General features: G+C 32.8%; 2 protein-coding genes across 3 annotated transcripts; both read right to left on the bottom strand.

Annotated features, from left to right (window-relative positions):
* Positions 1-1,776: 1,776 nt before the first annotated feature.
* On the bottom strand, positions 1,777-3,270 carry LOC108225289 (1-aminocyclopropane-1-carboxylate oxidase homolog 12). Its single transcript, XM_017400121.2, has 2 exons — positions 2,323-3,270; positions 1,777-2,214 (listed from the first exon to the last, which is right to left on the bottom strand). Exons 1-2 carry the CDS (start codon positions 3,169-3,171, stop codon positions 1,927-1,929), a joined length of 1,137 nt encoding a protein of 378 aa, XP_017255610.1. The 5' UTR covers positions 3,172-3,270; the 3' UTR covers positions 1,777-1,926.
* Positions 3,271-12,126: 8,856 nt separating this feature from the next.
* LOC108226467 (beta-fructofuranosidase, insoluble isoenzyme 2) lies at positions 12,127-14,978 on the bottom strand. 2 transcript variants are annotated; one of them, XM_017401429.2, is made up of 7 exons: positions 14,593-14,978; positions 14,316-14,324; positions 13,370-14,229; positions 13,102-13,260; positions 12,772-13,016; positions 12,584-12,677; positions 12,127-12,482 (listed from the first exon to the last, which is right to left on the bottom strand). In XM_017401429.2, the coding sequence occupies exons 1-7, from the start codon at positions 14,804-14,806 to the stop codon at positions 12,294-12,296; spliced, it is 1,770 nt and encodes a 589-aa protein (XP_017256918.1). In that variant the 5' UTR covers positions 14,807-14,978; the 3' UTR covers positions 12,127-12,293. The 2 variants fall into 2 exon arrangements, with proteins under 2 accessions (XP_017256918.1, XP_063935131.1); XM_064079061.1 differs by lacking the exon at positions 14,593-14,978 and having other exon boundaries at positions 12,128-12,482; positions 14,316-14,400.
* Between the last annotated feature and the right edge of the window lie 1,582 nt (positions 14,979-16,560).

The following is a 16,560-nucleotide window of genomic DNA, read 5'->3' as shown; positions in this document are numbered from 1 at the left end:
CTAGAACTAGTCACAGATGGGCTTGTCAGCAAATCGGGTTTTGTCAAATGCATATCCAAATTAATTTATTTTAATAAATCTCATGAAAAACAGGATATTTAATAAATCAATCGAAATCCATTCGGTAGAATTTCGGATAATTCATATCGAATTCATTAGAGTTATGCATTATTATATATTACCTCCTTGTTAGGATGTTTACCTAAACTGTTTGCATGTATTTTGAATCTTTTGTAAAAGTAACGTAAAGAACGGGACGGAGGTGGTATGATTATTAAATTTTATATATGTTGATATTCTAATTTTAAATAAAAATGTGGATATTTTAATGTTCAATTTTCTATTTAATATTAGTTCTAAAAAATGCTACGTATCCATATAGTATTCTCAAATCAATTGTCAATGTATTATTGATTCTATTCATACCAATAATTAATTATATACATAAATTATGCAATAAAAATTAATCATTTATTTGTTCGGGTGAAAATATTGGGGTGAAGGCCCCGACAGTCACTTTAGCTTGATGAATGGTCCGAAATGGCACGCTGATAAAAATTGGTCCTGAATGGCACATCAAAACGTCACTTCGGTTGGCGTTTACATGTTTTTCTTATAAAAAAGGCAAGACGCAACTTCGTCTTGCGTTTCAATCATGGCTTTCAAATTCCAATACATAAAACGTGACTTCCAGTAACGTTTTAGCCATTTTTTAAATTTTTTTATATAACTCAAAGTTGGAAACGTAACTTGTGGATACGTTTTATGCCAAGTTTAGTGTCTGGGTTACCTCTTAATCCCAAATTAAAGTTACGTTTTAAATAATGTTTTTCTTAAAATTAATAAATCATTCTAAAACCCAAATGTGAACCCTAAAATATTAAAAATTATTAATCTATGTTTTTAAGATTAAAAATTATATATAGTACGAATTAATCATTCTACAACCCAAACCTAAACCCTAAATGTTAATGATTGTAAATTTATTTATTCCGCCGTATTCTCGGCTTCAGGGCTTTTGGCCCTTCAGCCTCGCATTAATTAGGGTTTATGCTCGAGGGAGTAGGGCCTACTGGCCCTACACCCTCAATCCTAAACCCTAACAGTCGGGTATTTTAATTTTAAATATAAATAAATCATTCTAAAACCCAAAAGTGAATCCTAAAATATTAAAATTATTAATTTTAATTTTTTTTATAGATTAATATTGCCCTGTAAGACACACCCAAACATTAAGCATTGCGTCTGTATTGTGTTCAAGACATAATGGTGAAACGCGGGTTTGGGTAATGTTATTAGCTTGTAAAATATATTAAACATATGAACGCCACTTTCATATGGCGTCTGGGGCAGAAAGTGTTGAACGTTAGTTGAAGCCACGTCATAGAGTGACAATAAGGGCCTTTATTTAGTCCGGTGCCAATTGGGGCATTTCAAATCGTAAAAGTGCCACTGGGGCCTTTTCTCAAAATATTGTGATAGATAACATTACTCTAAATTTGAAGGAGATTCACATTCTATGAGATTCGGATATCGTCCGAGAAGGACAGCGTAGGCAGAAAAGTGATAGAAAGTGGAAGAAGTCTCTGATCATTCTCGTGCTGTGGGACTTGTTTCCTGCTGCCAACAGATGAACAGAATGTTTTATCTCTCAGTCCTGGGATTGTATTAGTCGTTTAGAATATGTTTATGGGAGATTATGAAGACAAGTTTTGACGCCTTTCAATTAAATCTATAGTAAAACTTGCACATGTGAACTTGTTTTGGTCGGAGGCAAAGACAGAAAAATAGATTAAAAATTTATAGCTGCAGGACTGCAATGCATATTTGATGAGAGCCACAAATAATTAGTACCAGCTAGTTAACTATTCAATAAACTAGCCATTTTTAGCAGCTGGTTAAGTACAGAAAAGGTTGTCCGGAGTACTAGTTGTCTCTCTTGATCAAGGTAATTTTGTCTATCAAGGACTTGCTATCCAATCCCTTGGTATAAAAGTTGTCCAGATATTCTTGTAGAGTAAAATCCCTGTACACGGGAGGGTTTTCCGGCGTCAGCAACTCCGGCAGAGGGCCGTAGTATTTGCCGCCCTCTGCCGATTCTTTCCAAGTGGAATGGGACAGATTCATGAACATCACAATTGAGATCCTTGATTCCCTGTTGGAGTTTGCCAATACCCTGTGCTCTACACTTTTGTACTCTCCGTTGGACACAATCTACAACCAAACAAAAATCCATCAATTACACAAATTAAAACGGTCATCCACCATTTTTTTTAAAAATTAAACTTATACACCTTACAAATGAGTATCTGTTCTAATTACCTGAAGCATGTCCCCGATGTTAATAATCAAGCCTCCATGCAAAGGCTCGACATCAACCCACTCCTCGCCATGCTTAACCTGCAACCCCTGGATCTGATTCTGCAACAGCACCGTAATCATGGATGGATCAGTATGAGATGTAATCCCCATCGTCAGATCAGGCTGCGGACAATACGGATAAATATGTCCGACAAAGACTCTTGTTCCACAAAAATCCAAGTCCTTAAACTTTCCACGCTCCAACCCTAATCCCAAACCCAACAACTCCAACACTGCCTCTGCAACCTCTTTCGCGTGCCTGTCCCATTGCACCACCTCTCTTCTGCAAGCCTCCGGTATTTCCTCCTCCGCTGTGGCCTCCGGAGCCATCCACACCTGCAGCGAGTCGTGCCAGCAGGCCGCCTTGGACCGGTATAGATCATTGTTACTAGCATACATAGCTCCACGTCCCTCTTCTCTACCATAATACTTTGCCTTGACTTCACTTGGCTGCTCGTGAAATGTTTTAATTGCAGTGATCGTTTCTTCCAGGACGGATATTGGGGAGCTGTGGTTGATTACCTGGAAGAAGCCCCATGTTTTCGCAGCGTGGTGGATTTGTTCAATGATTTTGGGTTTGTGATCATCGGAGTGGAGTTGAGAGAGATCGATGACTGGGATTGAAAGAGTGGATTTCGAAGATGATTTTGTGAGACTTTCCGTGGGGTGAATGAAAAAGGAGGGAATAGCAGTGACTCCGGAATCAGAGAGACCTTTCACACCGGCCTTGGTTTCATCGAAATCTTTTATGCTCTTCATGCGTTGCTCTTGAAGATCAGTGGCAGGGGTTGCGGTAGTAGTTGGAGCCATTGATGATTTTTGTTCAGAAATTTCTTAAACAAATGCTGTTCAAGTTGCACACTACAACGTAGAACGTACAAATGTAAAAGCAGATATTGTTAAATCCGAAGGCATGGTTTATATAGATGGGGAGCTGAGAGGCTTTCAAACATTTTTTTTGATGGAAGTATATAAAATTGAATATAGAATTTTTGTTATAAAATGAAATGAATTAAATTAAATATTAGAAAGGCCCTTCTCATGTCATTTTGTGAACACTGGTTTTTTGACAGAGAACTTATACCATCTCCATTGTTCAAGTATAGATGGTACAGTAAGTTATTCTTGGTGGCTTTTGTCATATAATCAGAATTTCATATTTATTTTATTATATCAAATATCTTGATAGTTATTAAAATATTTAAGATAAATTAACATATATTAATATTTAATTTATAATTTATAATAATAAGTAAATGCGAATATTAATTCCAGGATAAATAAAATTGAAAATCAGATCAAAATGAATAGAAGGAAGGGGGGAGTCCAATACAAATATAAGAATATACTCCCTCCGTCCTTATTTATCTGTCCACTTTTAACATTTTCACGCATATTAAGAAAATTTAAGTTTGATAAGAAACTTCCATCAATATCCTTATTTAATGCCTTAATTGTAGGAAAATACTTGTGGGATTACTCCATTATCCAATACAAATTTGATGAATCAGTGAATAATAGTCATGATATTTATAGCTAGAAGAACAAAGTCAAAGATTCTTCAAGTTATTAATGAAAAATTTTGCTTTGATTATATAAATGGACAGATAAATAGGGACAAATTTGTACTTCCAAAGTGGACAAATAAATAGGGACAAGTTTTTACTTTCAAAATGATCAATTAAGTAACAAACTGAAAAGAAATGCACACCAACCAGCTAATCTATACTATAATATAATAAGCCAACATAGGTTTAATTTGTAGTCGTACAAAATTTTGGTTTGGTCATCTCCTTTATAACTACAAATTGGTCACATGTAGACTTCTCTTACTCTTACAATATTAAAGAGTTTTATACCGTTCAAATTACAAACACTTGTGATATAATACAAGATAAAAAAGCTCCACCATTATTCTTTTAAATATGATTTATATCTTATTTATATACTATATTATAATAAACTGATATTGATATAATTCGTAGTCGTCCAAAAAATGTAATCAATTGGAATATAATCTGGTTAAAATCTAATTCATTAATACTAAAATACTAATAAGACGATGACAAAATTTAAATTATAATTAATAAATTACAAATTCTATACCCGCCCGTGCTTCGCACGGGTTAAAGGCTAGTAATTATTAATTTTACAAGTTTTAGTTTCTATTTCAGTTTTAATTCAATTTTCCGGTCAACCATACTTACGTGTACCGACAATTTAGTTATCTTTGTCAAATTTCAATATGGATCGACTGTTTGTCAATCCTAGATAAGGATCTTGCATCAAAGTGCTTGCCGAGGACCAACAGATGATTTGAAGTGATGTGATTTCTGGCCGGCCATTTGGGGTAGACCAGTCATGGTGCGCTTTTTTCTTTTTTTTTTTCTGCAGTGACATCGGCAAATTGATAGGGAAATAAACTTCTATCGGCATGTTTTTGTCACACTCCATATCTTCACGTCCCATGCATTATATTGACATCAAAACATTTATAGCGGACTCTAGATTTTCTTAAACAAATAAAATTTTGTAACTATAAATTAATATAAAGAAGTGACAAGTTCAATAATATCCTTGTTTATGTTCTTTGTTGAGGGATTAGTTAGATATATAATTGGAGGGAAATTAATAGAAGAAAGTATATATTATATTGAAAGATAATAATTTAAGAATGCTCAGATATTCTTCAAAATTGAGAAGAAATGAGTGACCATTAAATTTTTAAAAAAGTCTTGTAGAACTCAATAAAATTAATTTAGACATATACAGTACTTTTAATCGATAAAGAGTACTACTAGGTTAATAAAGTCAAGTCAGTCCAGCTGTGTGATAAATCTATATTCTTCAGGGTCTCGTAAAGTGGTGTTTGAAGTTTTGGATAAATCTAGTAAAATATTTCTCTGAATCCTTAGGTTGTGTTGAATTACCATGAATGGAATGAGGGAGAATGTAATAAATTTTGTACTCTAAAAAAATGGTGTTGATCAAAGAAAATGTATATAATTTTCATTCCTTCAATCATTCCAACCTTACTATTTTAACTATAACTCTAACCCACATGTTTTGGAAGAAATGCTCATCCAATTTCATGTTTCTTCACAATCTTTCTCACAAAAAAATTAACTACATTCATATAATTTTTCATTCTATTCTCCCCCCATTCCATTCCATGAAGTGAACACAGCCTTAGAGTTATGAATTCTAGAAAGACAGATTACGGGGCGTTTGGATATCTTAAATTGCTTCTTATTTGAAATAAAAAAGTGAAGTATAAGTAAACAAGTTAACACTTATAAATCATAAGTGATTAAAGTGTTTGGGAAAAAATTGAAATTATTAAACAAAAATTAGTATTCTTAACTTTTTGTAAGTACTTCTTGATTTTTTACACAAACGGTACGAATAAGTACTTCTAACTTATAAATACAGAAGCCGGCCTTAAAAGTCAGGGCCAAACACTTGAGTATTTAAAATTTTAACTTATAACTCTTGAGTATTTAAATTTTTAACTTATAACTCTTGAGTATTTAAATTTTTTTTGTACTTCCCGTTAAGTAATTAACGGAACTGAAGGAGATTATTTTTTTTTAAATTTTAATTACCTAATGATGCGTTTGAAAGTATTTCAACAATATGACCCAGTTGCAAGTTTTCAACGAGTAGAGCACGGTTGGATAGTTCAAGTGATTTAAAGTTTATCCTCTGTCATCTCAGATATTGGGTTCGACCCTGACTCACCCGAAAATTTATTAGAACAGATATTTATTTGTAAGGCTATAGCCTATAAATCATATTTGTTAAAAAAATAAGGAAAAAAAAAGCTATTTAACCGGTTCAAACATCTTAGAGCATCTCCAACGGCGTTGGCTATAATCGTTGGCTAAATTGGACCTGTAAGACATTATGTAAAATTTGCTGAACCTGTAAGACATTTTGCTACAATGGTACTGGCTATATTGGTTGGCTATAATTTAAAAATAGTATGTTATTAATATTTTAAATTGTTAAAATAGAATATATCAGTTCAATATGGTAATAAATGATGTACAATCTTCCTACAGATTTTCCAACAGACATGTAGAGGTTCGACAAATTTAGTCATCCATAGGAGGTTGGCTAAATTTATAGACAACAGCTCATCATGGTTGGAGTTGAGTTTTTGGAGCTGTCGGCTAAATTTTTTTATTTTAAGTAAGCCAAATCACCTTTTAGCCAAGGGCTTTAGATGGTTGGATATGCTCTTACGGTACTCAAAATTGTAAGGGGTTCATGTTTTTTTTCCAAACACTACTCCCTCCGTTTCTTTTTTCTTTTCCTGTTTGTAATGTCGGTACTGTTCATAACATGAAACAAATTACTAATTTGCATCTAATCTATAAAACTAAATATAGTCATGAGTCATCTTGTTAGATTCGTATTCACGAGTACTTTAATACGGTGAAGTTTTTATATTTAATGCTACTACGAAATGAAAGATATTAACGATCAAAAGTGTGTGTTGGCAAACGTGAAAAGTACAAACAGGAAAAGTATTTAGAGACGGAGGGAGTACCAAATAAACTAAACAGAATTTTTAATCCAAACAACTTCCGAGCGAAACACCCGCAAGGTCTCCGCCTCATCTTAAATACTACTCTTGTTTTATTTTTGACGTGCTAAATTTTGACACGTGTTTTTTAAAAATTGATTTTATAATTAAAATCATTACTTTTAATTAAAAAAAATGAAAAATTGTAATAAAAATTTTAGTTCTCAAAAATTGTTATTTATAGTAATAAATTTGACTATACGAAGTACAAAACACATGAAGTACTGAAAAAATCTCGACCCTCCCAGAAAATTCATCCAACCCCGCAAGTTGCGCGGAAAGAGTGAATAAAAGAAGAACATTCCACTCAAAATTTCACTTTGCGCGCAGGAGTCGAGCAAGTTGGTACACACTTGTCATCCTCATTTTGGTGGGTTTGGAATCTGTCAAATTGATTAATGGTAAAAATCATATTGATGTCATGATGGTAAGGATTAGCAATGATGACAAGTTTCTTCAAAAAAAACAATGATGACAAATTCGATATAATTTTTGTTTCACTTGATTGATGTAAGTATAATTATGAGCCGGTTTAGATAAATTTAAAATAACAATTAATAATATATAATGGCTTAATGCCTTAATATGAAAAGCATAGAGTTTAAATATTTAAGTATATATAATAATAAAAATGAATTTAATATATTAATTTCTTTAAGTCAATTTATAATTTATATTTAATTTTTAACAACTATTCACTGAAAAATGTTTTAACCTTACGTTTAAATAACTTTGAGCATCATAAAACACATACCGTAACGCCTGGGCTCCCCACCCCAAATGGGATGTTGTTATCCGGGAGTTGATAGCATCTATCAAAAATATAAAAAATTGATTATACAAGTATATAAATTTATAGAGTATTTATTTGTTATAATGCCTATTTATATATTCAAAATAATATGTAATTATTATTTTCATTATAAAAGATAAAAAATTGTAATATAATAATAAATAATATTGAATTTTAATCACAGTGGAAAAATCAAAATTTTATGAATTTTTATAATTCATATTTAAAACATGTCATGTTGAATTCTATATGATCGAAATGCATCACATCAATTATTACGAATACAATATCTACTATCTATTCGAATTTAGAGGGCATTTGGTTCATGATTAATGAACTCAGTTAATCGGAATCGAAATCATACCCCCTTGTTACTCTTTCTCATAATCCCCATTTATATTCCCGATTTGTATTCTCACCCGCCATTCAAACACCCCCTTACTTCTACCATCTCTGTGTACGTGTGAAAACTCTTGTATAATTCAAATTGCCCTGTTTGGTAATTAGCAGTTAACAGTTAGCTGTTAACGGATCGAATTAACTATTTTGACTAGTTGATTCAATTAGATGTTTTGACTAGCGGATCAAATTAACTGTTTCTCGTAAAACTGTTTGGTAAATAGCTGATTGATTAGTTTTTTCAGACACAAACCAAAATTGCTAATCCAAAAAGCTGCTCAAAGTTTTTAAAATTAACTTTTTGGATCCAAACCTCTGTTTCTATCCGCTAACTACCAAACACTACTATTAGCTTATTTTAGTGGCCAAACCTCTAAAACACCTCAAACCTCTAATTTTGCCTAAAATCTCTAATTTCCGAACATGGCTTAAAACTTTAGGCAAATGTCTATAGTTTAGAGCATCTCGTTCCGGTCAATGGTCGTAGGCTCCCAGCATCGTCAAATTATTGATTATATTATTGTTATTTTCTTTTTGTTCAATATTATTCCATCTGTTTTGAAATATAGATCGCTTGATTTTTTTGCACGCAATTTTAAGTGCTTTGACTGCATGCTAAAAATCATTATTTTTAAAATTTTATTTTTTTGAATAAAAATATGTGATATATATTTTTATTCAAAATAAAAAAATTCAAAAATAATGATTTTTATCATGCGGTCAAAGGACTTAGAAATACATGAAAAAAATCAAGCGACTTATATTTCAAAACAGAGGAAGTAAGGCACTGTGAGACAGCAGCTTCTCCGCTCCGTCTTTGTGCTTCATTTTTAACATCTTTTCTTAAGAAACACTTCATTGATTAGCATTCCTACATGTTAACTTCATTTAATATTTTATGAGTTCTATTTCTATTTTTTCAGTAAATGATGTGACAAACAGATAACTAATTTAATGTGGATGATTTATTTACATATAAATGTCTCATTATTATTAGTCTAAATGGAACCAATTATATATTACCAACTTGATTGAGAATAAAAATTTGAAAATAATTTGAAAGCATTTTTCATATTTTATATATCAATGAAATTGACACTCTACTTTATTAAATGTCGATTTTTGACCTCTAAAACTAGCACTTCATGCAACTTCACTAAGCATCTCAATGACACATCTGTACTTCAATAAACTGCTGATAATAGTATTTTGTTATGTCATACCCCGGAATGTATACAACTCGAGCTCGATACAAAAATTTTAATGGGTCAAAGTACTTAACTTGAACCCGTCTCACACTACTAAGGGTAACTCGAACCCAATACGGTTCCCAGAAGATGACCAGCTCAAGTTTTGTATTATGACCAACTTGCAATTTCATTTGGCCCGTCATTCATTATGAACATGTATCACCACGCATACCATGTAGACTAAATTGCAAATTGTGTATATTAATTATAGGGTCGGTGCATTTTGTTTATCTCAACTAAAAGTCAGTTTGGAAGTGCAGTTACAAATTATTGTGCTATTAGAAAAAGTGTTGTTGTAAAGATCATATAGTTGTTTGTTAGTTTTTTTGATATTTGTTTGTCTTGAGTTATAATATAAAAAAGAATGTTTTTGGTGAGGTTGAAATCTGTAACAACTTTCGCAAAAACTGTAACAGTTTTCCAAAAACATGGGAGAACACGTTTTTTCTAAAAACAATTTTTCAGTTAAAAGCTGTTGTTCTAAAAAAATTAATTTCAGATTCACCAAACAATTTTTTTTGCTGTTGTTGCTGCTTAACAACAAAAGTTCAAAGTATGTCTTGCTTTGCTGCTTAACACCATTAGTTTGCTGCAAGGTGTGTGTTAGGGGTGATCGCGGTGCGGGCGGTGCGATTTTTCGCTAAAACCGCGAACCAAACCGCGCATGCGGTTTGGTTGAAAACTCAAACCACAACCGCACCACGCTAGTATAAAAACCACGTAAACCGCACCACAAAAATGCGGTGCGGTTTGTGCGGTTTGTGCGGTTTGTATGCTTAAGAATAAATATTTTTAGTTGAAGTTAGAATAAAATTTAAATATACAATAATTAAAAACTTTGCATGTAATGAATTTATATGATATTTATCATTTCAGAGCTACAACAACTACTAAAATAACACAAACAAAAATGTAAATATGATAATAAATATGAGTACTAACTACCAAGAGACATATTATAATAGAGTTAAGTTCAATGGAGACCACATTTTTTTTGGAGACCTGGAGACCTTCTATGTTCTGCAGGTAAAATATTTCATAAAAACATTGCAAAACGTGTAGTTTTGCAAATCATGTTCTACGAAATCATTATTTCATTTAAAATCTTGAATATCATATAAGTTTTACATGTGGAACATTACAAAATATTTTGTTCTATGAAATATGTTTAGTTTGCAGAATATTTGTTCAACTTGCAGAACATACATTATCAACTTATTAAACATAGATGATTTTCAACAATTTTAATGAATACATGATATTTGTAGAACATATTTTACAAAATAATGTATTTTATAGTGTTTTGATTGCAGAACATACGTGGTCTTCGAGGTCTCCGATGGAATAGCGGTCTCCATAGAACTTTACTCTATTATAATAATATAATCATTTCATACAAATTTGGTATAATAGTAATGCGAGATTGATAAAATAATAATTAACTATTATTTGAAGAGATTTAACAATTAAAAAACATATATAACATAATTATAAATAATATATATGTATAATATAATTTTATTTGACAATCACTAATATATATATATATATATATATATATATATATAATAATATTGCGGTGCGGTGCGGTTTGAACCGCACTACTAATATGTCAAACCGCAATCCGCACCGCACCGCGCGGTTTGTGAAAAATTCAAACCGCAACCGCACCACGAAAATTAAAAACCGCGTTTTGTGGTGCGGTTCGGGCGGTTTATGCGGTGTGGGCGGTTTTTTGATCACCCCTAGTGTGTGTACTTTCCAACTCCAATGGCTACTTTGCCCTTCTTCCTCCCTATATATATACATTACAGTGTTTTGAAAGTTTGCATTGGTTTGTATTTAAAAATCATGGACGAATCATGTATATGTTATATGCTATTACAGGGCTATGTATATGTTATATGCTATTACAGGGCTAGTAAGGTCATGAAGTGTGATTAGTGTGGAGCAAATTGTAAAATGTCATGAGTCTGTTAAGTCTGTTACATTTCTGTTACAGCTAAGTGAAACTACATTGGCCTATATAAAGGTTGCAGAACTGCTCATAGCAGTTAACACGAACTTTTACAGTAAATCATTTTGCAAAAAAAATAAATAAATAAATAAATAAAAATAATAATGAAAAAGATACATTGAATATGCAGATAGAAGATAGCTTGCAAAATGATTTACTGTAAAAGTTCGTGTTAACTGCTATGAGCAGTTCTGCAGCCTTTATATAGGCCAATGTAGTTTCACTCAGCTGTAACAGAAATGTAACAGACTTAACAGACTCATGACATTTTACAATTTGCTCCACACTAATCACACTTCATGACCTTACTAGCCCTGTAATATATGCTTTTTTTTAGCGTGGTGCTTGGACGGAAAACAACGGCGGTCAGAGATTTATGAGTTGCGTCAAGGACCAAAATTGATGCAAGTACTTTCATTGGACACACACTTACACACAAGCAGGTGAACATCTCCAAATTTATATGCGTGACTGGTGCTGCCAGAAGGGTCTTATTTCAGCGTCAGAGACTCAGAGTTACAAAAACAGAAATGAATGATAAATGTTATGACCTCGCCTCCTCTACTGGACCTCGGGCCTTTTTAAAGCTACAGCAACTGAATCATGAAAATTGAAGATACGATTTTGAGGACCGTTTGTTGTTAAAACTAAACACACATGTGTAAACTACGCTTATCACACAAAATATACTACAATTGTTTTTTTTTTGCTAAATAAAATATACTACAATTGTTGCAATTTATTTCATAAATTTTAAGTTCTTAACTATACACACTTTTTCCTACTAATAATCAATAAGGCAAAATATAAGTCTCGATAAAAGGAGTTAATATAAAAAGACTGTGATTCCTACAAATGACGACCCTTATTAATTTTCATTTTTTAGTTGTTGTTCATGAGTGAAGGCGCCTTCATGCTCCAAGCATCCAGACTGTCTATGGTGATCGCCTCTGTGCCATTATTGAACACAAACAGATGAGCATTGTTATATATTGCTATTTTTGGATAAACTCTGGATGTTATACACGTCCTTCCATGAGCACCAAAGCTCTCCACTACTGAATTATCAATCTGCAACCGATCAAACATATTCTAATTCATATTTGGGATATGGAATATCAATTTTGTGATCAGATATAGACATATAGTATAGAGTGCGGAAGAGCATATACCAAGCTTCTAAGAGAAATCTTTTTATCCGATAAATCCACGTCTACATATCCTGCAAATGGTGGCTTGTATAGTCCCTCTGCCGTCGTGGAAGACCTTCAGAACAATTAGAGAAACATATAATACCTAAGTTAGAGTTGTCCACATAAATCAGTAAATTAAAGTTAACCTGTTTGTGTAAAATTAGTACCGTTTTGCATCAGAGCACATAAGAACTTTAAGTTTATCTTTTGTCTTGAAAACTCTGAAGAAGACAGGAGTATATTCTTCTAGTTTTTCTGAAGCCAACGTCAAAAACCCAAATGGTCCGAGTCCACCTCTGACAGTTGATCCCATCCAATCACAAACATCAAGAGCGTCTAACTTGGCCCAATTAGGATCGAACCATTCAGCTCTGTCCAAGCTCTTGAAGGAGAATGTTGCATCGACATCGGCCTAAACATATATCAATATATCATGTGTCCAAACTTTACAATGTTATAATTAGTTTTTACTGCCAATTTGTAAATATGAAATAGACCTGTGCTGCTGTAACTCCTTTTACTTCAATATGCTCTCCCATATTAAGCACTTGACTTCCCATATGTATATTTTGCCCTCTTAGCAATTGTATTTCTTCGATTGGCCATTGTATCAACTGTTTGCCATTTGGATCCAGCCACAGTTTTCTTGGAATTAACTAAAGAATATACAAGACTTAACATTAGATTACTCTATAGGAAATGCGATAGCTAAAATACAACAATTAGATGACAATAAAAAAATTGAGATGCTGTATATTTCATTACCTGAATTCCAGCCCATCCCTTCTGAACATCATCTTGTTTGCTGTCCGACTCATTGGCCCAACCCCACAAGATTCTCCTCTGCTTGTCTGGATCAAAGAATGTCTTCGAAGCATAGAAGTTGCCATAATCGTATCTGAGTCCAGCCCAGCCATCAACAGAGGTGTTATCCGGGACATAGATATCGTTGTCTCGGTCATATTCTCCAACAGTGTAGTACTCATATCTAGTAGAATCTAAACTAACCTTCAGGACATGCTTAATGTCTTGGCCGGTTACTGAAGTGTCCAATCCATTCATACCTTTAGGCGCTACCGGGTAAAAATCAGGGCATTCCCACATTCCAGTGCGGTCTTTAGAATGTAAAGGGTGTTTGGCCTTTGTCCATTTCAAAAAATTCCTACTTCTATATAAATAAGCAATGCCTCTGTGTTTTCTCCGGCTCCCCACAAGAATTTTCCAGTGGACACCATCAAACCATGCAGTGGTTGGATCACGAAATGAAGACGAATTCTCACTCCGGGCTCTAACAATTGGATTGTTGTCTGGTTTGATCCATTCGCGAAGATATGGATCCGAATAATTAGCAGGAACAGCAAAATTCTGTACTTGGGTATTTACTGGGGAAGGCGTTACTATTCCAGTATACATTATGACGGGCTTACCACCAGGAAGCACGGTGGCTGAGCCGGACCAACATCCATACTTATCAAATGGTTTAGATGGAAATATGGCTGGCTCCAGCGCGACCCAGTTGATCAAGTCTTTTGAAATAGAGTGAGCCCATACAATGTTCCCCCAAACTGCACCTTTGGGATTGTACTGATAGAAGAGATGGTAAAATCCTTTGTAGTACATTGGTCCTGAAAATGTCCAGATATCAAGATTATAATTTGTTTCACTGAAGTCTGAGTACTTTAATATTTTGAATAGGTCAATTGTAACATACCATTTGGATCTGTGGATCGTTTTTTTTTATCGCCCCGCATTCAACATGCAAGAAAAGAAAATCAAGAGATCAGCATGTATATTCAGGTAAAAAACACAGAGAAAATATAATATGCATGCATGACACAAGCAATGAGATTTTTGTAGACATATCAGTTCTTTATTAGAACTATACAAATGAGTATCTGTTCTAACAAATCTCGAGCTGAGCGAGAATTGAACCAAACAACAGTTAATAAGTCCTTATAGCTTTAAACGTCTATGCGTATATAACATACCGTTGATCCAGTGTTTCTTGGGTTGAAAATGGTAGCCAGTTCTGTGGACAAGCTGGACATTGACGGCAGAAACAGACTGAAGCTCAGGAAAAACTTGATGAGAAGCTTCAACGCCCCTGATATTAACATCCAGGGAGAAGATGAATACCAAAAACAAGATAGTGTTAAAACAAGTGACAAGTGCCATTTTGATGTGAAAGCATCGAATGAGCATGAAAGAGTAATTTATTAGGGCCGGTAGATAATATCGGAGGCTGGCCCGTGATTTTAGAAATCAGAATCTGTAAGTATAACAAACTACTGGTAGTGCAGGCGCGCTTCTTCAGAGTTCAGACTGACTAGTTTCTGAAATCTAGTTCAAACAAAATTTTGATATTCTACAGTTATTATACTTTTTTTTTTGAAACATCTACGGTTATTATACTTCTTTCCATTGTCACTTTCAATTTTTAGTAATTAATTATCAATTATTTAAGGGACAGTGGAACATTTAATTAATAATTTATTCATCTCTCCAGCTGTGAATGCAATGTAACGTGACTCCATTTTTAAACAGTCATTGAACTTTACGAAATCTATTGCTTATATAATATTGTTGCTGTTGTTTTTCCTGTCAGGGAGTATTTGTTTTGTTAATGGTTAATAGAAGATGCTTTAGAAAAGGACACTATAAAGTTTTAGGTTAAAGTATTATAAATTTTGTATAAAAATTGAACTTAAGAAGATAGTTTATTTATAATTTTAGCCAAATTTTTATATTTTTTATATTTGTCGTCCTCATATATTTCCCATATCTTTTCGGTAATATATAACTTGAAATAATGATAATAATATATGATTTATAAAAGTAATCAATTAATAAAACCAATTTCGAGCTGATTAAAAATATTTTCATGGCTATTACTCAACGTTATACTTTTGTTTCGCGTAATTAAGATTGTAATAACACAACGGTTCAAATTGTACTCAATACCTCCCAAATTATACGAGCTTAATTTTAATTTGAAAAAATATTGAATGCATAGTTATATTTTTTTTAAAATTTAATGAAATTTACAAATAAAATTTCAAATATAAAAATTATTACTTAATAAAAGATGAATTAAAAAAATACATTTTGGAATAGGCAGCCACCATCTCATTTGGGATTGATGGAGTAATTGATAATGAAAAAATGCCTTACATTGAAAAAACCTAGGTGATAAAAATCATAAACATTTAATTATATTAAACATGTCATTTTTTAAATTGGCTATGCTTTAAAGAAGGCCTTAATGAATTTAACCAGCTTCTCATCTCAAAGTAACAAGACTTCCTATGATCTGAGATATAATTAAATTAAACAAAGCGTATTTAATAAATTCAGATAAATTTATACTCTTGTCCCAGCTATACAAAAAGTTGGGACACGGAGACGAAGAAAAAAGATAAAAACTAAATAAAGTTAGATGAAAGTTGGTATAATGGTGAGATTTTTTTATATTTAAGCGTAGAATGTAGATAAGGGAAGAAAGTAGAAAGTAGTTGGTGTAATGGTGTTCTATATTATTAAAACGTCGAAAAAACCAAAGAAGGAGTATTTACTTAAATGAAGCCCTAGAGGCCTGGGAGAGAGTAGACGTTGCAGAGTGTAGAGACGAGCAATGGCAATGGAAAAGAAAGTAGAGTTTAAATTCAAATTTGTAGAAAGTGACCGGGCCGTTGTAAAAAGATGTATGTATACAACAACTATAGAGCTACCAAAGCAGCATGTAAGCGCCATGGCTGGCGACTTTTTAGACCAGCCCAACGGGAATTGCAATGGGTCCATATCTCTACCATCTAAAATAGGGCCGTGTAAAATAGAATCAAAACAGAGCAGATCATCCGGATTCTGTTCAGTTGATTCTAATTTTGTGAAAATTCGGTTTATTTCATCTGGATCAAATAAAAATGATAATTAAGTTATATTATTACAACATAATATAT

The sequence above is a fragment of the Daucus carota genome, chromosome 6, assembly GCF_001625215.2.
Source record: "Daucus carota subsp. sativus chromosome 6, DH1 v3.0, whole genome shotgun sequence".
Classification (NCBI taxonomy): Eukaryota; Viridiplantae; Streptophyta; class Magnoliopsida; order Apiales; family Apiaceae; genus Daucus; species Daucus carota.
This window is presented reverse-complemented; position numbering and strand designations above follow the sequence as displayed.